This window comes from Humulus lupulus, chromosome 8 (genome assembly GCF_963169125.1).
Source record: "Humulus lupulus chromosome 8, drHumLupu1.1, whole genome shotgun sequence".
NCBI lineage: Eukaryota > Viridiplantae > Streptophyta > Magnoliopsida > Rosales > Cannabaceae > Humulus > Humulus lupulus.
Window position 1 is genome coordinate 10205518 of NC_084800.1, and position 21755 is coordinate 10227272.

A 21755-nucleotide genomic window follows, 5' to 3' on the forward strand; every position below is an offset into this window, starting at 1 on the left:
ATGCTAGTTAATTCAAAGCTACAAAATCTTCATTAACTTTAGGGTTTTTAAGTTAGATTTTGGTTATTTTTTAAAGAGTAATTAGCGGTAAAATTTCCTCATTTTTAGATTTGCTAATGAAATAGTAAATTGAGATATTTTACTGGCGAAAAAAAAAAAATTGGAAGTTAAGTGTATAAGAATATAAAGATGAGAAGGTTTTACTGTTAATTACTCTTTTTTAAATGATTTTAAATAGAGGTTGAAGTTACTTTTTAGAAATGTCTTGAAATATTACAGTAAATGAAAATTAAGAGCAACTCCAAAGGACTCCCTTCCTAGGTTTGGTTATAAAGGAAAGAAAAATGGAAATATTGAAAATAAAGGAAAGAAAGAAAATTGGAGTGATAGAAAAGAAAAAATATTTCTTTAATCTAGTTTGGTATGGAGGAAAGAAAGAAAATAGTTTGGAAGTGAAATTCCAATTTAATATATCAATTATTTTGAATTAAATACAAAGGTAAATAAGTAGTTTGCTTAAGATATATGTCCTAAAAGTCTTCTCCTAATTTTTATCTCCAATTTAAGAGGAGAAAAATATTGGTGGAACCCACCATTTTGTTTTTTGTTTTTTGTAAATCCATTTTTCTCTTCCATTCACTTTTCTTTCCAAACAAACAATTTTTTTCAACCCTCCATTTTTCTTTCCAAAATATTCTTTCCTCCCAGTTTTTTCTTATACCAATCTTAGGGCTCTTTAGCTATTTTATGGAGTTCACTTAGAAAAACTATGCTCCTACCACTCTTCCAAATTGACTCTCTTATTTAGAGGGTGGCTAGGGAGCTAGCCAAACGTGAGAGCTCACTATTTTTTTTTTCTAATATTATTATAATTAAAATTAGTTTTATTTTATGATTGTTTTAATATATTAGACCACTAACATTTTAATTTATGATTATTTTAACTATATTATACAGCTTATTAAGCTTAAATAGGGAGTATAGTTAGAGTTAAATAAATAAAAGTAGCTCCCTAAAATAACTTTTAGTTACAAAAAAATAGGGAGTCCTCTTAGAGTTGCACAAACAACATAATTCTAGATAACTCATTGTCATTAGTATGGTTACTTTTAAATTGTATTTACGTTTGAATTTTGATTAGTTTTTAGTTAACCAAATATAGAAATACTAAAATGCTACTTTTAAAAACATAACAATTATACAAGTCAAACTCTTCAAATAATCTTCTCTAGCCATGACAACAGGCATAAACTTGTTATACACTAAAATAATTTCTTTGAAGAGTAGGTCATATTTATACTCTTTGAGACCAAACGACCTTAAATATTGTTAAAAAAAATACTTATAGAGTAGCGGATGTACCCACAAACTCGCCAAAAAACAGTAATGAATGAAGCAGAACAGGTACACAAATTTTGTTCCAAAGAAGCCCAGCGTGGCTTTAGAGAGAGGGAAAAGGGGAGGAAAATAAGGGGAAAAGACAAAAGAGAGGTGTAATCCCAGATGTAATTTTTACAACTTTCTACGGTTCCTAACAAATTACGAGGGTCAGATTTATGGACCTGAAATTCCTAACTCTTACATTATCCTTCGCATCAAATATTTTCATTAATAAGCATGATTTCTTTATTTTTTATTTTTTTGAAGAAGCATGTATGCTTTATTAAATACATTAAACAATACATGTTTTTTTTTATCATAGTTAAAAAAGGACTCGAAACATGGTAGTTCAATCTTTAAATAGATTTGCATCCCTAGGCAACTAATCAGCAAAGCCCCCTTTTCACTTGTTAAATAGCATATACACATCCAAAATGGCGACCGTTAAGTCCATAAAAAATTGCAAATAGAACCCCAAGAATTACAAATCATTGTTTTCACTTTTCATTAAAACCCAAATGAGTAACATAAAGAAGAAATGTGTCAAAAAAAAATATTTGACGTTCCATAAATTAAAATTTATAAAAAAAAAAAGAAAAAAAAAACATTGAGACATTGTGAAGGGCACTATAGCACTATATGAAATTGGGAAATCCCCAATACATAGAGAGCATGGGTTAAAGGATGGGTGGTGGCAACCCTATATCTCGGAGAAACGGTAAACTTGATCTAGCACACACACAAAGGTCAAATCATCAGGGGACGGTGGGCACTTTCCTTAAATAGGTTCCTCCAAGACGCCTCCACTCCCAGGTGGGTTATTCTTCAGCTGTTGACCAATGCAAAACCAATAATTGATTCGCCACAAACAAGTCAATATTCTCGTCCTTTATATGGCATTTCCTGTACAACCAAAAATCACATACATGAATCCAATGAAATCAATCTCATATCAGAAGATGAAAGACATTTGAAACCAGATCAAATCTGCAAAAAAAATCCAGTAACTTTCTTTCAATGAAAACTAAACCCGAAACGAGCATTTAATGTACACTTATTCGACCTAAATCTAACAGCGATCAACCTAGTACATGTCCTCGAACAATTATGCATTTGATAGAAATGAAAAAGATTAAGAAAATTGCTTACAGGTTGGTAGTTTGGCATGTACAAAACTTGCCTAGGATGACCAAGAAGCATCTGTTGCCCATACTGCACTCAGGTAAAGAAATAAAATTAAGGACGAGAATCTATATTCACTGATATCAGATACAAAAAAAAAAAAAAAAAAAACAGTGACAGTTGCATAAAAATGCTCAGAATTAAGTTATACCTGAGGTGCATTTGGATGAAAATATGTTTGTGGCTGTCCAGCTTGGGGATACATAATCGGCTGCTGGTGAGGAAAGGCGGGACCAATCTGCAAACATTAGGAAATTAGCATTAATCAACAAAGTAAATAAAGCAGAACTATATATTTTGCTATAACATTCTTAAATGAAGTAATAATACAAGATTCTAAGCTAAACATATTCCCTACTCATAGCTTTCAACATGCATATAAAAATCCACTTCACCTGAAATGGAAGTCAACAATAATACTCGCAACTTCTCAACAGTACACATGCCAATCTTTGCAGTCAGAACACGAAGGCTTTCAAGGATTACGAATTGATTGAATTCTGATAGATCATACTATAATTAGCTTTTCCTACTTGTCTTATATTTTTATTTTTACCCATAAAGACCATATATTTCTTTTTATACATTGAACCTCACAACCTTTGGAAGCCATATTGTAAAGTCCCTAGTGAGCAATCAAGCTGTAGACCTCACGAAAGCAAATCATGAATGACAAAATCAATCCCTCACAGGCAATAGAATGATTAGCTGACTTTAAATAAAGCACAAGACATAAGAGCATGCTGTGCAGTTATAGATCAATTTCAGAAGCACAACTTAAATTGATTATGTGCTAAAAGGAATAAAAATATCAATATAAATTGAAACAATTTTCAATGCTAATGATTGTGTTAGGAAACTCCATTGCCTAAATTTCTCTGACGTCTCAAACCCCCAGTTGAATTCATAGTGCCCCAACAGAGGCCAATACAATACATAGCTATCCACTATCCAAATTTCAAATATTTAAGCCACATCTTCACAAAACAAGGCCTGATATAAACATTCCAAAGAAATAATTGCATGTAACTGCAATGGTACTTACTCCAATGCTCACAGGCATGCCAGACATTTGTGGTACACCAGACATATTAGGTGGAAAATAGTAGGAACCATCAGCCACAGGGGATTGAGGCCTTATTGGCGCAGATGGTACAAAAATCTTTGCATTTGGATTGAGTTTGAATTCCTAATATTAAGAGAAAAAATTAAAGGCAACCATATATATTAGATTATTTCAAGATATAGGCAATGATAGTAAATGAGAATATCCAAGTGAACTAACAGATTCAGAAAAGAAAATTGCATAGGCTTCAGATTGAATAGCTATCAAATTTGAGCCATTATAGCAAATCTCTTCTTTATCAAATAATAATTCTTGTTTCTTATCAAGTGAGAGAGACGTTTGTGATCAAGACAAATGACAAGCTAATTGCACCTTAGCATGGGGATTGAGTGTCGATCTTTCAGAGGACAATGAACCCATAGACGAGCTTGGTGATAAACCAGGACCGCTAGTAGCAGAAGCAGCAACCGCACATTCTGAACTGGAAGATGCAGAACTACCAGGCCGTCCATGAGAATTAACAGCTTGAGCCTGCCCGTGTGCTTTACCAGTAGCTACAGTCTCCACTGATTCACTCGGAGAAAAAGTCTTCTCATTTCCCTTCAGTGGAACACTAGAAGGAGCATAAGAAGTGGCATTAGGAGATAATCCTCCTTTATCAGAGCAATCTTTTTTTCCATTCTGCGAAAATAATGAATCTGCATTTGAATAATTAAGAAACAAAAGTTACATGTTGAGAGAGAGAGAGAGAGAAGCGGGGAAGAAAGTTAAGAGAACAAAAAATCTCACAATATTAACTGAAAAATGATAATAAAACAAAATTGTTGATATAGAAGATAAAAGTTTCATCAAGAAAATTGCAACTATTACAGATTTTGTTTTTGCTTAAGAGCCACAAACAACTCTTGCCTATAAAACTTTCAGTTTTAAATTACATTGCTGCACAAAATACCTTTTAGTGTCGAAGGATAATAATAAATACACATTAGAAAGAAAGGAAAAAAAAAGTCATCCAATTCCCTAAAAGATTGAACACTCACCACCATCAGGTTTTGACAATTGAGTCTCCTCAATAAACTGTGCCAATACAAATAAAAAAAATGAGGATATTAAAAGCAATTAAAAAAAAGAGCAATAGAAGGCAACAAAGGAAGTTTAACTCACAGCCTGTTTTTCTGAATACTCTTTCACACTCCCTCCATGTTCGCAAAGTTGATTATCCAAGATCCTGAAATTTCAGACCAGAGAAGCTAGTTATGAAATAGGCTGGTGCTGCTTTAAAGTACATCAAAAAATTAAAATTCTTCTCCCCACTCCCTCCACACACACACACACCAAAAAAAAATCCTAAAGAAATGAATATGATTACTCTATTGGGAACCTGCTTTCACTGGTTGTAGCGGAAGAGCCTTTAAAAGGTGGTTCTGATGCCAGCTGCCCAGCATGATCATAGGAACCAGACCTGCTTAAATCCACACCAACACTTGAATGCAAAGACTGTGCTTGATCCTGCAAAAGCAATCCATAACATTTGTATAAAAGAGAAATATATATAGAGGAAAACATTCTCAACAAAACAATGTACGGGGAAAAACCAGGACTATATCAGGAATAAATTTTAAATTTTCATAATAAAAGAAGGATGCATAAATTTATGGAACACGCCTCGAACAGAAACTTTTTTATTCTTCATTTATTTTAATTTTTTTCCCTTTTCTGGATAGAGAGGAAGGGGAGTGGGGTGGAGATAACATGGAGATTTATAGGCTGTTGCTTCAATAAACCCAATTTCCAAAAAAGAAATATAATTAAGAACAAAATTCTAGAAAGGTCTTGCAGTTCATTTTGCTTCAAAATATTCATATGGTTTACCAACCAACTCTTTGACAATAATCCAGAGTGCAACAGACTTGTTTAGATAATTCAAAAGACTAAACAACAACGAACTTCAATAGCTAACATGCTGAGCAAAAAATTATGAGAAAGATTTCTGATGAAGGAGCTACCATAGCACAAGAACTTGATGAAGCTCGAGCCACATCATTACTTTTTCCTTTGTTCCAGTCAGCTGAACTATAAATTCCAGAGGTAGAGGAATCTCCAAAGGTATCATTATTATGTGAATCCACCAATACGTCCTCATCATAACCACTGTCATCAGCTATCTTACCACGATAGACAGAAGAGAATCTTGTCTCCTCATCAATATCTAAATTGCCACTGAGTTGAAAGCCTCTTTCCTGTGTTGCATTTAAAAAAATCAACATCCAAAACTAGAAAACTTCAAAGGTAAAAAAAAGTATTTATAGGTTCAAAATACCATCAACAAAGCCTCACCTCTGCTAAATGAAGATCACGAGTGTCCTCACCCTCAATTTCTCTTGCAATTCTTTGAGCTTCCTTTTCCAACTCTCGAGTCTTAGGACCTCTCTCAAGCTTTGTGGTGTAAAGCTCCTCATCAAATGTGCTTTTAACTCCAAACAATGCTTCATTTGCTGTAAACTGGTCCCATCCCCTAAAAGGAAAAGCGCACTAGTAATTACTTAGGAAAGCAAAAACAAAAAAAAAAATCTAAAGAAGCATCAGTACTCTAAAGACTTATCACAAATTAGCTTTAAATTTAAAAGAAAATGGCAATTACCAATCGAACCACAAAGTTGTTCAAATGGCACCCTACTTGAAAGAAAAAATCATTTGCAACATTGAAATAGCAGTATATCACCAATAAATATGAGAAAAAATAGATGTTAGAACAACCTATTCCAATGGCCATCAAAAATATTCTCTAATTCAGGGCATTGCGGATCATCTTTGTCAGGGACCCATGGCTCAAGTTCTCTCTCCAACTCAACATGGCGAGATTGCGATATGACAGAATCTATCATAAGTTCTTGCTGTTTTTCACACTGAGCCTCATCTAAAAACCCCTCACTTGTAACAGAAACATCCTGTCAAAGTTGAATTACCACTGCATCAGCATACACTATCCAATTATGTAATATCTAATGTAGCTACCTATTAAGCTATTGCCCGTAAAGATTTCTATTTCAATATTCAAAATAATTGTGAAGATTTTCTGAAGTAACATCTTGATAAGATCTCCACCCTTTATTCACTTTTGAAACCAAAAATTTTACCAAGCAAGGCATTAATGTAATATAGTAGCAATAGTTTTGTCATTAGTTATAGTAATAACAAAACAATAACATAACTCAAACAAAAACCATAAGCAGTGGAACTTTTTAAAATATATGCAACAAATTGAAATCAGAAATAAGAACAGAGCATAAATATTGCAAAACCTTTGCTATAACTTGCACAAGTTCTTTAGAAGGTATAATCAATGTCTTTGCAGGAGGCTTGCTAACTGACTCCGCAGGAGACTTTTGTCCTCGAGAGCTACCATCTTTTGTCAAGCGAGCCATCTTCAATATAATTCCTGAATGTAACAAACAGGTGAATGTGATAAAGCTCATCTAAAATACAGGATTAGAACTGTCAGCTGACTAAAGTAATACTAAACGCCAGAAAAAATGCAAAATACTCAATGAAGACTAAGATTGAAACCTAAATAAAAAAGGTTGAAACCTGTAAAACATGAGCTCTTCAACAAAAATAGAAAAAGTGAAACCTACCAAAATCTTTTTCGTTTGCTGCATGAAATATTCCAGAATATATGGATCCATTTTTCACATGGACATCCACATGCTGACCAACGAAACAAGTAGTTATATATACTAAGCGATCATGCGAAGGACTCCCATGGCCACCAGTTTTGCTCCCTGTCATAGAATTTAGACTCTTTAACAATGGAAAATAAATCCTAACAAGAAACAACAGAAATTGTAAGCGAATTTCACCAGTAGATGTTAATCTGTTATTGGAATTTGACTTCCCACTCTGTGACTTGTTCTCCAGCCTGGTCCCCACATCTCTTTCGCCTCTGCGACGGCCAAATCCATTGGCAGATGATCTGGAATGGACAGCCGGTTGCATATTCATCCTTCACAGAACCCTTTAACCTATGACAAAGAACTTGGCATCTGTTTAAGCCACTCTATTGCATTAACATACATTGAATGAATGATCAATGTTATAAAAACCATGTTCAGATGATGCTAATAAACCAAGGTGAAAGTAAACACTGCAATTCTTATCCAGAGATCATTTTTGTTACAAAAATCTATTGACTTGTGTTCCTTCAGCATATAACATAGTGCAAAGAAAACACAAAAAGTGTTGACCAAAATTGGAATAGCAATAACAATTTTCAAGATATGCCACTGCCAAAATATCTCAAAATAATGTCCTGATCCAGATAACCATATTTAATAATGTTGAAATTTTGAGAAGATTATAACATTAATCAAATCAAAGTCTCACCTTACCCACTAAAGCTCCTGTAGTCCCAATGAACCTACCCAAACAGAACGAATGAGGAATCAAGCCAAATGCACAGTATAATTTCAAAAATAAGAAAGATCATATTATTCTAAGCATCTGTTTAAGTGCCCGTGAATTGAAGTTTTATCACTTGCATTATCGTCAAGGCTCTAATACTGATTGAATTCGTTAAACAAAAGATCATCATCAACCTAGAACGCTAAAACAAGATCCCTATAGCAAAGGGACATAAAAAGAATCATTGGCACGAGGAGCTTAAATTTCAAGACGCAATAAAACAACTATGCAGAATCACGTAAACGTCAAATCTAAAATTCAACATCGCTTTACGCCGCCACAGTTCGCCTAACCAAAACCTCTATTAACGTAATTCGCTTAATACCCAATATGATCCCCGAACTGAAAACTCCCTATTTACAAACAAATCTCCGAAAAATAAAGGGCAAAAGCTTTGGTTTTTTTTATTTATTATTAATGATTTCTTCTATTTGCCCTAAGAGCGCGCCCAAAGCACAAAACAATAGTTGCAACGTAAATGTATTAAATTGGGAAATTCACACATTTACAATATAAGTTTTAAGGAAACGATCCTCACCTGAAGAAAGTCAATAAAAGGACCTGTGATTAGTCAGAAGCAGCTTCCGAGTTGGAGGGGGGTGAACTCAGTGAGCTAGGGTTAGGAATAGAGAAAAAAGGGTTTTCGTCAGGGCTTGCAATAGAGAAGAAAAGAGCGAGAGTGAGGATCTCAGAGCGCGAATCACGAGGCCAGTGAAGAGATGGAGAGATTTGGGGTTTGGAGTTCGGGTTTGATCGAGAGAGAAATTGTGATGTTTGAAGAGAGAAACGGCGAGACCCGTTACAAACTTACAATTTGTGTAAAATTCTAAAGAAGATGGAACTGGAATATGTTCTGCTGTGCTACGGTGTATGATATCAACTTGCAGCAATTTAAATAAATAAATAATAATAAATTATCAACTACGACACGAAGAGAAATCAAAAGAAAAAAAAACGACACGAAGAAAAATGTTTGAAACCTCAGTCAAATATTGCTTTTATTAAGAGATTTATTGTTTTGATTTTTGAAAACGATATTTGACCCTTTTTTTTTTTCTTTTTCTTACCAAAAATCTTATGTTCCTATAATTATTTTTCAATTTGTTTTTTACTACTGGTAACAAATTAAAATTGACAATCGTGTAGTAATTTGAATCAATTTTGAAAATGCAAGATTGTATGTGTGTCATTTTTAATAATTTCATAATAATAATAATAATATACAGCAAAATGATGCTAAAAAAGAACTTATATAGCCAATGGTTAAAACTCTTGCTCTTCCTAGCGAAATTGTGTAAAGAGCATGGCAAAGCCTCAATGCAGAAGTATGCTTTATCTTTTTTCCCTTTGGAGAAAAAAACGAAGAGTCGTTCATGGAGCAAAAGTTTATTGTCGATTTTTTGTTTTGTTTTTTTTTTTTTTGAAATGTCGATTTCTTGTTTAACATATTTTAATTTATCCAGTTGATTTTTTTTTTCACTTATTTGTAATTGTATTTTGGTTTTATGAAAAACGACATGTAGTATGTAGTTCAGAGGCATAGCTTCTTCGTGTCCTTTTGAGACACAAGTCATCTTCAAATATTAGTTTATTTGTGTCCAATATACCTATAAGGACATGTCGTTTGTCAATGTAAATATATATATATTTTTTCTTTTTCATTTGAAAGTACGGAAAACAGCGTTGAAGTTAATAATGTCACTAATTTCGGCCTTCCACTCTCTCCGTAATAATAATTACTATTATTAATGGCGTTATCCGTCTGAAAATTGATACATCGACCAACCTGCGTTCTGTTCACATTTGGCTTCCATATTCGACACATCAATATCAATTTTGCATTTTTTTTTTCGAAGTCCAACTGTTCAAATCGAATTCTACTTAACATATAAACTCAAAGTATCGGCTAATCAAATCCCAAGGACAGATTCAACTTTCAAGTCAACAAAAAATAACATAAATAATGATCTAAAAATCAACAACTTCAAATTTAGAAGTTTGTTGATTAAGTACATAATGTTATATAATTATGGCAAAACTTTACAGAATTGGTTGGGTGCTTGCTTATATTGCACACTGCCATAAATTTACTTATACACTTGCATTGCATACAGCAAGAGGTAATGAATTTATGTTGTTAGCTTCCTAGACAAAAACTGTTATAGGAAACCTCTCAATAATCAAATCAAGCTAAGAAAATAAATAACCATTAGAGATACCTCAAAAGCACGCCTTTGCCTTTCAGAGCGTCCAGTCGAACCAGTCCGAATCGGGCAATCTTCTTACATAAAAAAGAACAGGGAAAATCTTCTCTCCCTCCCTAACTCTATTATTCAGGATGGTCGAGTATAAATTCGTATTCTTAGCAAAACACAACGTGATTATCTCTTGGAGCAAAGTCTGCACTCTGTTAGAAAAAAGTAGATAGAAAATATCAGGCTACAGATAATTTTTTATTGTAGTAGGGCCACATAAATTGGTAGAGCTTAATGAATTTGGCAAAATAAGATATTAATGAGATTTCAAGGCATATAAACTGCAAATCAGTCCCGTGAAATGATCTTAGAATATGTCAACATTGTTATCAAATCTATGGTTAAATTATGGAAGGAACACATACCACCTAAATTATAGACGTAAGTTGATCTTCTCAGACCATTTAAAAATGTCCGAGTGGACTTGATCGCCACCCAAATCCTTTCCAGAAGCACCAGTTGCCACTCTTATGACATCCTCAATCATAGCGAAATTTCCCATTATGTCAACATGAGCACCACTTTGAGTACCCCTACCCTCAAGCAGATTGGACGGAGGGGAGTGATCATACTCTCTTACATATGTTCTGATCCCTGAAGGGTTGAATCTGGTCTTTCCCCGCCAACCTTTAGTGCACATGAAACCTGCACTTAAAACAGGCACGGTCTCATCCCCATCTACAGAATACACCCCGTCTTTCAAACAGCTCTCTTCATCATTAGCCTTAGTTTCTATTTGAAATGGAATGTAGCACTCAGCTGAATGAGATAGCTTATAAACGTAGGATCTTTCTGTTGGTATTCCAACTCCATAAAGAGAAAAAATTTCCATATCAGGAGCATTCGGCAATCTGTAAAGAAAAGCAAGAGTCGAAAGAAAAACAAACCAACTCGTCAATGAGCTAAAACTACAGAAGTAATGTGCAATATATCCTTAATAATATATGCAAACAGAAAATGTAAAACAAGAAAAGTGAGGTAAATGACTAAATTATGAAGCATGTTAGCAGTGTAGTACTCTGATATAGACAACCTATAAGTCCAGACTATCAAAGAAAGGTTTTCTTGAGAATTTAATCCTTTTATGTTGCAATCAATCCAAATAAAATTGTCCATGTGACCATTTCGAAGGTTTACAATTCTGCTGCAGCATCCGGAATTGCCTAAACTTAAGATGAGAGCCATTTATATCTTCACACACCCATGTTTCGAGGTGGCTCATCAATTAGAAGTTTAGACTACCACATAATGGGGTGTTCTGTGAGCCAAACGATCGAGATCCTTTCATTCAACAAGTATATTCTAAATTGAAAAAAGGAAAAAGAAATAAATTACAGAGAGAAATAGTACAAGGATTCTCACTTAGTTTCCAGTGGGTTGGACCAATATTTGTAATGATCGTACATTGGATCATCCAAATTGTCAGCAATGCCAAAAGAAAAGTGAGCACCACCTCGCGCCATCATTTTCGGGGCAACAAAATGAAGTAGGTCCAAAACATCTTGGGCTGCGTACACCTTATATTCTGCAACAGCTCTGATTCCCTCTATCCCCATGTCGTGATATTCAGTCCACACATCACGACAGGTACTATTTGCAATATTATTCCCCTTGATTGCATCCTATATACCAGTTTGCCAACTTAATATAAATAAGGGATTTCAGGGGAATAGTTAAGACATAATAAGACAAGAGTAATGATATCTGCACGCACAATTTATACTAAAAAATGAAACCCATCTAAAATAAGTATGATTATGATAGCAGTATAAAATAGATTGCAAATAAAACAGTAGGAAAGATAGCAAGAATTTGGCCAGAATTATCATTCAAATTACCAAGAATTCGAGAGCTTGGTTCTCTCCAAACAAAACAGAAAATTACACCAATTTCTCCATGCTCAATACAACAAAATTACTCAGCTATATACTCTGGCCTAATTTACCCCGTGTACCCTCCTACACTCAACCAGAATTCTCATAACTAACTGGCTGACCTGTCCTCTCTTTTATCCCCCCTCTCCTAGCGTACACGTAATTAATAGGAGGTCTATCATTACCCCCCGCCCAAAGACGCACCTTGTCCTCAAGGTGGAAACTTGGAAATTGTTGCTGAATTGTGGCAAAGTCCTCCCAAGTGGATTCGCATTCAGGAAGGTGTAGCCACTGGATCAAAACCTGTGGCTGTGTTCTGTGAGTTCCTGGTCGTATGTCCAACACCTTCTTGGGTTCCAGCAGCCATTCCATCTCAGAGGACAGATTCATAGGGAGCTTAGTTGCAGATTGGAGAGGACCCAACGCTGGCCGAAGTACAGAAACATGAAAAACTGGGTGGATCTTTGCATCCGATGGGAGCTGAAGTCGATAAGCCGCACCCCCAATGCGTGACAGCACTGGAAAAGGGCCAAAAAACAGCGGACCCAATTTCTGGTTTTTTCTTTTAGCCAAAGTGCGCTGCCGATAAGGCTTGAGCTTCACATAGACTTTATCGCCCACTTGAAACTGAATATCTTTCCGTTTTTTATCCGCTTGATGCTTCATCTTCTGCTGAGCACGCTGGAGATTCAGTTTTAATAAATCCAAAACCTCATCCCGAGCCTGTAAATTCTGTTCAACTGCTGAAACAATTGTTTGGTTACCTTCCAGCCGTATTAAAGGTGGAGGATCTCTGTGATAGAGAGCTTTGAAAGGTGTCATACCCGCTGAGGAATGATACGAAGTGTTGTACCAAAACTCAGCCCATGGCAGCCATTTAACCCACTGTGTTGTCTTCGTACTCACGAAACAGCGAAGATATGTCTCCAAGCATCTATTGACGACCTCCGTCTGGCCATCCGTCTGTGGGTGGTACGCCGAACTCCGCTTAAGAACAGTCCCTTGCAATCTAAACAGTTCCTTCCAAAAGAGGCTCAAAAAAATTTTGTCACGATCTGTCACAATAGATTGAGGAATACCATGTAATTTGACAACTTCCTTAACAAAAACTGATGCAACGGTGGTGGCTGAGTATGGGTGCCGAAGTGGGATAAAATGGGCATATTTAGAAAGGCGATCCACCACGACCAATATCGAGTCAAAGCCATTAGATTGAGGTAGTCCCTCAATAAAATCCATAGAAATATCATCCCATACTTGCTCCGGGATAGGAAGAGGCTGAAGTAAACCTGTTGGGGATTGCGCCAAATACTTATTCTGCTGGCACACTGAACATTCAGCAACATATTTCTGTATATCAGCTCGCATTCCTTGCCAATAGAAGTCGGCAGCTATCCGTTGAAAGGTCCGAAACACGCCAGCGTGACCCCCTACGTTACTGTCATGGTATTCCTGCAGCAAAAGCGGAATAAACGGGGAAGAGGATGGTAAAACCAACCTGCCTTTGAACTTTAAACAGCCTTGTTGATAAGAGTACCCCGTACATGACTTCCCTGCTTGTAGGTGCTGGATTATCTTAGCTAACAGTGGGTCCGTGGCGACATGAGATTGTAAATCAGCAACAGAAATCAGATTTGGGACTGAAATTGCTTGGCAAGTTACCTCTGGCAGCACCCTCGATAACGCATCGGCAGCCTTGTTTTCTAAACCGGGCCGATATTGAATCTGAAAATCATACCCCAGCAGTTTTGTGAGCCATTTCTGGTGTTCAGTGGCGACCATACGCTGCTCCAATAAGTACCGTAAACTCCTTTGATCAGTTCGAACAATGAAATGTCTCCCAAGTAAATATGGACGCCATTTTTGGATAGCGAGGACGATGGCCATGAGTTCTCTTTCATAAACTGACTTACCGCGAGCCCGAGGGGACAAAGCTTTGCTGAAATACGCAATAGGCCGCTGGTTTTGCATCAAGACAGCCCCAATACCTGTGCCGGAAGCATCCGTTTCAACCACAAATGGTTTTGAAAAATTTGGCAAAGCCAAAACTGGAATATCACACAGAGACTGTTTCAAACCATCAAACGCTGCCTGTGCCTCTTCATTCCAGCCAAATGCATCTTTTTTTAACTGGTCTGTCAACGGTTTAGCGAGCTGGCCATATCCTCGAACGAACTTTCGGTAGTATCCAGTTAAGCCCAAAAATCCCCTCAGCTCCTTAAGTGTTCTTGGCGTGGGCCATTGGCGCATGGCAGCCAATTTAAGGGGGTCGGCGGACACCCCCTCTGCTGAAACAATGTGGCCTAAATACTCCAACTGTGACTGGGCAAATAAGCATTTCTTTTTGTTTGCAAACAGCTGGTGTTGGCTGAGGCAGTTTAAGACAATATCCAGGTGTTGCAGATGAAGTTCCATGGAGGCACTGTAGATCAAAATATCGTCAAAAAAAACAAGCACAAATTTTCTAAGAAATTCACGAAAAACCTCATTCATTAAGGCTTGGAATGTAGCTGGAGCGTTAGTCAAGCCAAAAGGCATGACTAAAAATTCGTAATGTCCCTCATGCGTGCGAAACGCTGTCTTTTCAACATCCCTAGCTGCCATGCGAATTTGATGATAACCCGACTTGAGATCCAACTTAGAAAACACTTTTGCGCCATACAACTCATCAAGAAGCTCGTCAATGACCGGAATGGGGAACTTATCAGCAACGGTTTCCCGATTTAATGCTCTATAATCCACGCAAAACCTCCAACTGCCATCTTTTTTCTTTACCAACAAAACTGGGCTGGAAAAAGGGCTCGTGCTAGGCTGTATAATTCTGGCTCGCAGCATTTCCTTAACTAATCGCTCAATTTCATCTTTCTGGACCTGTGCATAGCGATAAGGACGAACTGAAATTGGACCAGCCCCCTCCTTTAAAGTAATCTTGTGCTCATGAGAACGCTGCGGTGGTAATCCTTCCGGCAGATAAAAAACTGGCTCATGCTGCTGCAATAATGACACTACTGCCGGCGGTACACAGTCGGGTTCTTGGATGTGTTCCGTGGACAGGGAACCAAACTGAATCCAGTAACCTTGCCCCTCTTGCTGAACCGAATGAATAAGTGCCTTGAGCGAAATTTGTGATTTACATAAACTGGGGTCCCCTTGTAGTGTGATCCATGTTCCTCCCACTTCAAACTTCATCACCATCGTTTTCCAATTAACTTGCATATTTCCCAGCGACCCTAGCCACTGAATACCCAAGATAACATCCGCACCACCCAAATCCAGCGGTAGAAAATCAGTAATCACCTTTAAAGTGCCCAGCTCCAGCTCCACGTTCGTACAAACTCCGTCCGTTCTCACCTTACCTCCCGTCCCAAGTAGGACTCCATAAGCTGTAGTCGCTGTAATGGGGATCTTCGAAGCCTCCACTAACTCCTTTGAGATGAAGTTATGTGTCGCACCACTATCAATAAGGACTGTGACTGGTTGTTCGGCAATCATACCCGATAGCTTCATCGTATGAGCTGAAGAGATGCCGACTAATGAATTCAATGATAACATAGCTAACTGGTCTTCCGATGTTGCTTCCACGCTGGCTTCTGGGCTAAGAGGAGGGGACTCTGAAGGTTCGCTCTCCTCATTGTCATCTCCCACCAAAAGCACCTGTAATGTCTTTTGTTCACATACATGCCCCCTGTGAAATTTTTTATCACACCTAAAGCAAAGGCCCTTGCTGCGTTTATCTTGGTATTCAGTTTCTGTCAAACGTTTAGGTGTTGAAGAACTGGGTTGTTTGCCTCCCCACTGCCCAGAAAACGTCGATATCGGCCCAGAACTGTTCGTGAAAGGGGGCTGAGTCGGCCGTACAGTCGCAGGGAAAGGAGAGTAACGTGGTGGTGTAATTGGGCCTGGAGAAACCCTAGTGTAAGCCCCTTTGTGCTGAAGGCCCAATCCCAGAAGTTGGTGCCCTTCTTCAATACGCTGGGCTGTGTCCATGATATGGGCTAAGCCCAAAGGCTGTAACATATGCAACGGTCCCTTAATCTCCTCCTTCAGCCCCTTGACGAAACACCCTTCCAATACGTGCTCCGGGACGCCGGCCACCCGAGAAGCCAGGGCCTCCCAACGAAGACGATAATCCTTCACCGTGGTCTCTTGTCGAATGGACAGCAGCTCCTCTGTCGTCGACCCAATCGGCACCTCACGGAATCGAAGCAGCAACAGCCGCTTCAATGTCGACCACGAAGTGATGGGATGCCTCTGGTTCTCCCACTGGAACCAAGTTAGGGCAGCTCCCTCTAACCCAATGATAGCCGCTTCCAACTTGTGATGCTCAGAGAATCGGTTCAAAACAAAGTAACGTTCAGCCCGCAACACCCATCCGTCGGGATTTTCACCAGAAAACAGAGGAAGCTCCATACGGGGAGGACCGAAATCACGTCCGCCAGAGAAATCGACCGGAGTGGCCGTAGTCTCCGCCGGCATCGTAGGGGGCTGTTGTGTTCCCGTCGGATCTGGTTGCGGAGCATGGGATGCCGAACAGTCACCGTCCACTGCCCGTCGTTGTCGGTCGTTCTCCTCACTTGGCCCCGTCGTACCCATACGCGTCGATCCTTGCAACAACGTTGTGATATGGCCAATCAAGAACTCCACCTTCTTCTCCAGTCCCGGAATTCTCTGGGTATCCGTGCGAAGAGCCTCGAGCTCCTGTGGGAAGTGTTGCATCTGAGCTCTCATTTCCGAAACTTCACGTCTCAGCTCAGATTGCACCTCTTCAAGTTTCTCTTCCACCAACTCCAGCTGCGGAATAGTTTTAGGTCCCATGGTAGATCTGTGCTCTGATACCAATATGATAGCAGTATAAAATAGATTGCAAATAAAACAGTAGGAAAGATAGCAAGAATTTGGCCAGAATTATCATTCAAATTACCAAGAATTCGAGAGCTTGGTTCTCTCCAAACAAAACAGAAAATTACACCAATTTCTCCATGCTCAATACAACAAAATTACTCAGCTATATACTCTGGCCTAATTTACCCCGTGTACCCTCCTACACTCAACCAGAATTCTCATAACTAACTGGCTGACCTGTCCTCTCTTTTATCCCCCCTCTCCTAGCGTACACGTAATTAATAGGAGGTCTATCAGATTAGTAGAAAAAATTTGCCACATAGGTGTGTAATGTTTTGGTATAAATTATGTGAAATGACTAGAGAAAACCTATAAACAAAATGCTCGTTATATATAAGCCAAATACGCATGAAACCAACATCAATTATCCACCTTTACCAAAACCTTCTTGCAAAAGAAATCATCAAAGCCCACCGTGTGATTTTTATAAATATTTATGATCCTGCATCTCACAGAACGCCCAATATTTCCACTCAATTATCAAATTTTAATAAGAAATAAATCTTACCCGAAAATCAATTCTCTCTATCTCAGACGAAGGTGCTTCTGCTACTTCTTTTCCAAATGATATAATTCTTCCATAATTAGCAGTTTTTGATTGAGATAACAATTTTTCAGCCCCCTGTTCGCTTGAAATCTGGGTGTCATTGTTTTTTTTACTTTCTTTATGATTATAGCAATCCTCAGGCGACCAATCAAGACCCCCCCATATAGTATCCCCACCTTTTGGTATCATTGACATTGTTGAATCCCAGGTGCGAGTCATCTTCATCGCATGTTGCAAAGTTTGAAGGCGAAATATATCATTATCCAAAAAACCAGGTGCAATAGCCCTGCATTCGAACCATGACAAACATATCTTTATTTTAATAAAATATGAAAGCCATATATTGTTGGAATTCCCATAAGATTGAAACTCAGATTAAATAAAACCTATAGGCACTACAGCCAGAAAACTAAAAGTTTCTTTGTTGATCACCATTCATGCTTACTCTAATAGCTAGAAACGAAATCAGAATGCCATGTTGCCAACAATTGTTAGTGGCATCTAACTTCACGTGAGTAGTCTAACAGAATTAGCATATTAATGTTTAGTCAGAAACTTTTATGTAGTTAAAAATTACACGAAAGCAGAGAAAGCTATCAAAACTTACGAGTAAAGATATCTGAACAGGTAATTTAGAAAGTATATCTAGAAGTGTAAAATCAGAAACAAAAACATAGAAAATCTTCTTTTTCTTTTCACAAATGACCCAAAGGTTGTCAAAATATTGGCTGAAACAGAATCAGGCTAACCTAGATAGTCAGCCTGCACAACGTCCAGGATTCATAATTGGAGTTAGTAGATATATTTTGTTACTTAATTATACTAATCTACATGCAGTCTACACGCTATGAAGAAATTATTTCAAATACAAATTGAAGGCATCTCAACAAGCAATCAAAATTCTGCAACAAGTCATGACTATTCAGGTACATGAAGGAAAACAAGGATCAAACCTGGCAACTGCAACATCCTTGGCTTCAGAAGAAAAAAGACCAGCAACAGCTTTTGGGACACCCAAAAAGGGTCCACCAATGTTCATCACTGCCTTTATATGTTTCGAACACCAGTCTGGTCCTCCCCCACCACCCATTGGAGCTGGAGCCTCAACCCATTTCATAAAGTGCAAAAAGTATAAGACGCCCATTGAATGTGGTAATATAACCGCCTTGTTCCCACCATTAGTAGCCACCATCAATTCTATGTTACTCTTTATCCGGCTTAGGGTCTGATCTCTTACCTAATTACACGAGTTTGACAAGAATATCTTCACCACTACGAGCAGTTCGTAATATGGTAAATTGAATGAAGCATGTGAAGAAAAAACCGAACCCCTCTACAACATTCTTATCTTACAGATAGGGATTTTAAAAGAGAGTACCTCAGTATTCTGAAATGAGATTCTCCAATCATATGCAGCCATATACATGTTCTTCTCCTCGTAACCAACACGAGCCAAATTAGCAATCAGAACTGCCCACACAAAATACCCTGGAGCAAAGTAATCAGCAGCCACGAGTCCAGTGACAGGCCTGACCCTTATACCAGAGGGATCTAACCCAGTTTCATTGTCCAATGACATATGTTCCATCCAGCAAAAAGGTCTGTGAAAGATCCAACCAATCAGCTTGCCCAAGTATCAAAAAACAATTGCTCAGTTTTAAATTTCAATCTACAAGTATAGTGATGAGGACTAATTACAATAATACTTGAGATCTGATCTTGAAAAACTTAAAAAACACGACAATTGAAGTCTGCAACCCACATACCTACATGAGAGATTAGGCCAAGTAAATCCATGCAAGTACCGTATACAGTTTCCTAAATATGCTCTTCTAGATTTTCCTAACAATTCCTCAGTAAAATATATTATTTTCAAACCAAAAAAAAAGACAACGATTTTGAACAATGGGATGGAAGGCAACTCATAAACTCTTGATTTCTTTATATTAAAACTTTAAAAGTCAAATAATGGAAGAGCTGGTAATCTCCTTACTGGGGTACATCAAACTGAGGAAAATTTCATACTAAACAACTCTCCTATAGTATATACAAATGAAATTAGATTACTTCATAAAGCAATACCATAGATTAGCAGACTACTCCCCTCCAAACATTACATGACCAACAAATTGCCGTCATTATTAACCAATCTACTAATGGAAACAAAGGCATAAAAGCTAAAACTCAGAGAAGAAAATGACTTTATAAGACAAATACCGTAAGTCAGCAACACCAACTACCACAAATTGATCAAAGAAAACTTATTAAAGAAACTGTCCTCAATTTACCTCTTATAGACTTCTCCAAACGTACCACCCCAAAGGCGCTTCCGAAAAAGTCCATCTGCACAATGATGACCCTCCCACAATTCAAGCCCACCGGTCACAATCCCCGGCACAAACACCACAGGGTGCTTCGCGCTGACTCCTTCTTTCTTCAATTTAACACCGGGCGGGTCCGGCAAGGGACCGGTTATGGCCTCCGTCACGTACTGGGGAAACGAAGCCGGCATGGTATTGTACAAGAACAGCAAAACCCACCAAACTGTACAGATGCACCCAATGAACCAACAGCAACTATCCACACAAGACCACTTGTTCTTATTCTTACTCTCACTCTTCTTTTTCGCTTTATGTACCTTTCCTGTTTGCTTTTTCTTTTTATCATCATTTTCTACTTCGTCTTCTTGTTCTTCCTCTTCTTTGATAATCTCACTGCTCTCCGCAGCTTTTCTTCTCCGAATCGTAGCCATTTTCTCTTACAAACCCTGTGAATCTCAAGCTCCCGTACTTATTAGTTTCTGGTTGGTTCTCGAGAAACCGTTTCAGCTAACATTTTATCACCATATTCAAAAAAAAAAAAAGTAGTACGAATAATAATAAGAATAATAACTTTATAATAATGCGAAAAGATAATGTTTATTTAAAAAAAAAAAATCAAAAAGCTAGGAGGTAACGAAAACTCTGGAGCAAAATTGACGTTTATGATAAGGAGCGAGAGAGATGAATTTGTTTATTATTTATTATACCTACTTTCGTATACGCTATTAATTTTTTTCCTTTTTGAAATTCTCTTATTGGCGGACAAATATTTGAGTTTTGTGTGTTGTTGGAGAAGGGAGGCGTTGAAAACGTGAGATGTATAATAAAATATGTGAGGTAGCTGTGTCAGTGGAAGATTGGTGATCAATTATTGTTGGAAACATGGTAGACTAAGAGACATACATTTAATATAGATCAGATGTATGGAACCATGGATGGAGTACCATGTGTTTGTTTTGTATTATATAATATGAAAACGTTGGATCATCATATCATGGACAATTTTTTTTTAGGGTTTTTAGCACTATTGCCCCCTAAGTTAATCATCATTTGTCAATTTAGTCCCTGAGTTTTTATTTTGGGCAATTACATCCCTAAGTTTTTTAAACAGTGTCAATTCACCCCAATTTACTTAACATCTGTTAAACTTTAACAGAGATAGACCAATTGACTACTATGTGACTCTCACATGATTAATACTATGGGCAAATTCATCTTTACATTAGCTCAATATATTAGAGTGAAAAAGTCAATATGTCTGTAGATGCTAAGAAAAAAGAAGTCGAGGGAAAGCAAAAAAGATTGCTTATTTGATTAGGGTTACAAGTCTTCATTTCTTATGATTGAAAATAGATGGCAAAGCTTCTAGACAGAAGAGGGGGAAATGCAATATACGGTAAGATGCTTCATATTTTCTTTTCTCACTTCAACTACTTTGTATTCTGATTAATGGAAAATTTTATGATTTTGGTCTTCATATAAATATATATGATTTGGTATTATTTGAATACATGGGTATACGTGATTTTGCTCTTCACTTTTATATAAATATATATATATATAAAAACATATTTATTTGGTCTTATTTGTATATTCTAGGTATATGTGATTTTGGTCTTTCAAATATATGTACATTTTTTCTTGTTTAGATATCCTGGGTAGACAATAGACATACTTTTTTTGTTTGTTTGTTGCAATCAATATTTATTTAGTTTTGGTTTATTGTAGATTCAAATGAAACTGAAGCATTTACGTTGAAGATTAATC

The 21755-nt window shown here is 37.3% G+C and overlaps 2 protein-coding genes across 8 annotated transcripts; both read right to left on the bottom strand.

Annotated features, from left to right (window-relative positions):
- Positions 1–1861: 1861 nt before the first annotated feature.
- Positions 1862–8920, bottom strand: LOC133794518 (polyadenylate-binding protein-interacting protein 3). 7 transcript variants are annotated; one of them, XM_062231788.1, is made up of 16 exons: positions 8628–8918; positions 8012–8045; positions 7489–7650; positions 7264–7410; positions 6931–7067; positions 6386–6576; positions 5966–6143; positions 5635–5868; positions 5010–5137; positions 4793–4856; positions 4669–4705; positions 4001–4326; positions 3608–3751; positions 2714–2800; positions 2530–2592; positions 1862–2283 (listed from the first exon to the last, which is right to left on the bottom strand). In XM_062231788.1, the coding sequence occupies exons 3-16, from the start codon at positions 7628–7630 to the stop codon at positions 2254–2256; spliced, it is 1908 nt and encodes a 635-aa protein (XP_062087772.1). In that variant the 5' UTR covers positions 7631–7650; positions 8012–8045; positions 8628–8918; the 3' UTR covers positions 1862–2253. The 7 variants fall into 7 exon arrangements, with proteins under 7 accessions (XP_062087772.1, XP_062087771.1, XP_062087767.1 ...); XM_062231787.1 differs by having other exon boundaries at positions 7264–7650; positions 8017–8045; positions 8628–8920; XM_062231783.1 differs by having other exon boundaries at positions 7264–7650; positions 8628–8920.
- Positions 8921–10023: 1103 nt separating this feature from the next.
- Positions 10024–20652, bottom strand: LOC133794519 (phospholipid:diacylglycerol acyltransferase 1-like). The gene is made up of 7 exons (XM_062231791.1): positions 19956–20652; positions 19046–19268; positions 18621–18904; positions 17629–17953; positions 11707–11966; positions 10710–11195; positions 10024–10496 (listed from the first exon to the last, which is right to left on the bottom strand). The coding sequence occupies exons 1-6, from the start codon at positions 20417–20419 to the stop codon at positions 10718–10720; spliced, it is 2034 nt and encodes a 677-aa protein (XP_062087775.1). The 5' UTR covers positions 20420–20652; the 3' UTR covers positions 10024–10496; positions 10710–10717.
- Between the last annotated feature and the right edge of the window lie 1103 nt (positions 20653–21755).

Excerpts from the sequence above, each read along its gene's own strand:
- LOC133794519 (XM_062231791.1), bottom strand. The coding sequence starts at position 20,419 with ATGGCTACGATTCGGAGAAGAAAAGCTGCGGAGAGCAGTGAGATTATC. Across the intron at positions 17,954-18,620 it reads AAGGATGTTGCAGTTGCCAG|GGCTATTGCACCTGGTTTTT; the intron begins GTTTGATCCTTG and ends GTTCGAATGCAG. Across the intron at positions 11,967-17,628 it reads TAGAGAGAATTGATTTTCGG|GATGCAATCAAGGGGAATAA; the intron begins GTAAGATTTATT and ends ACTGGTATATAG.
- LOC133794518 (XM_062231784.1), bottom strand. The coding sequence starts at position 7,630 with ATGAATATGCAACCGGCTGTCCATTCCAGATCATCTGCCAATGGATTT. Across the intron at positions 6,144-6,385 it reads TTTGATGGCCATTGGAATAG|GGGATGGGACCAGTTTACAG; the intron begins GTTGTTCTAACA and ends TTTTCCTTTTAG. Across the intron at positions 3,752-4,000 it reads CACTCAATCCCCATGCTAAG|GAATTCAAACTCAATCCAAA; the intron begins GTGCAATTAGCT and ends TCTTAATATTAG.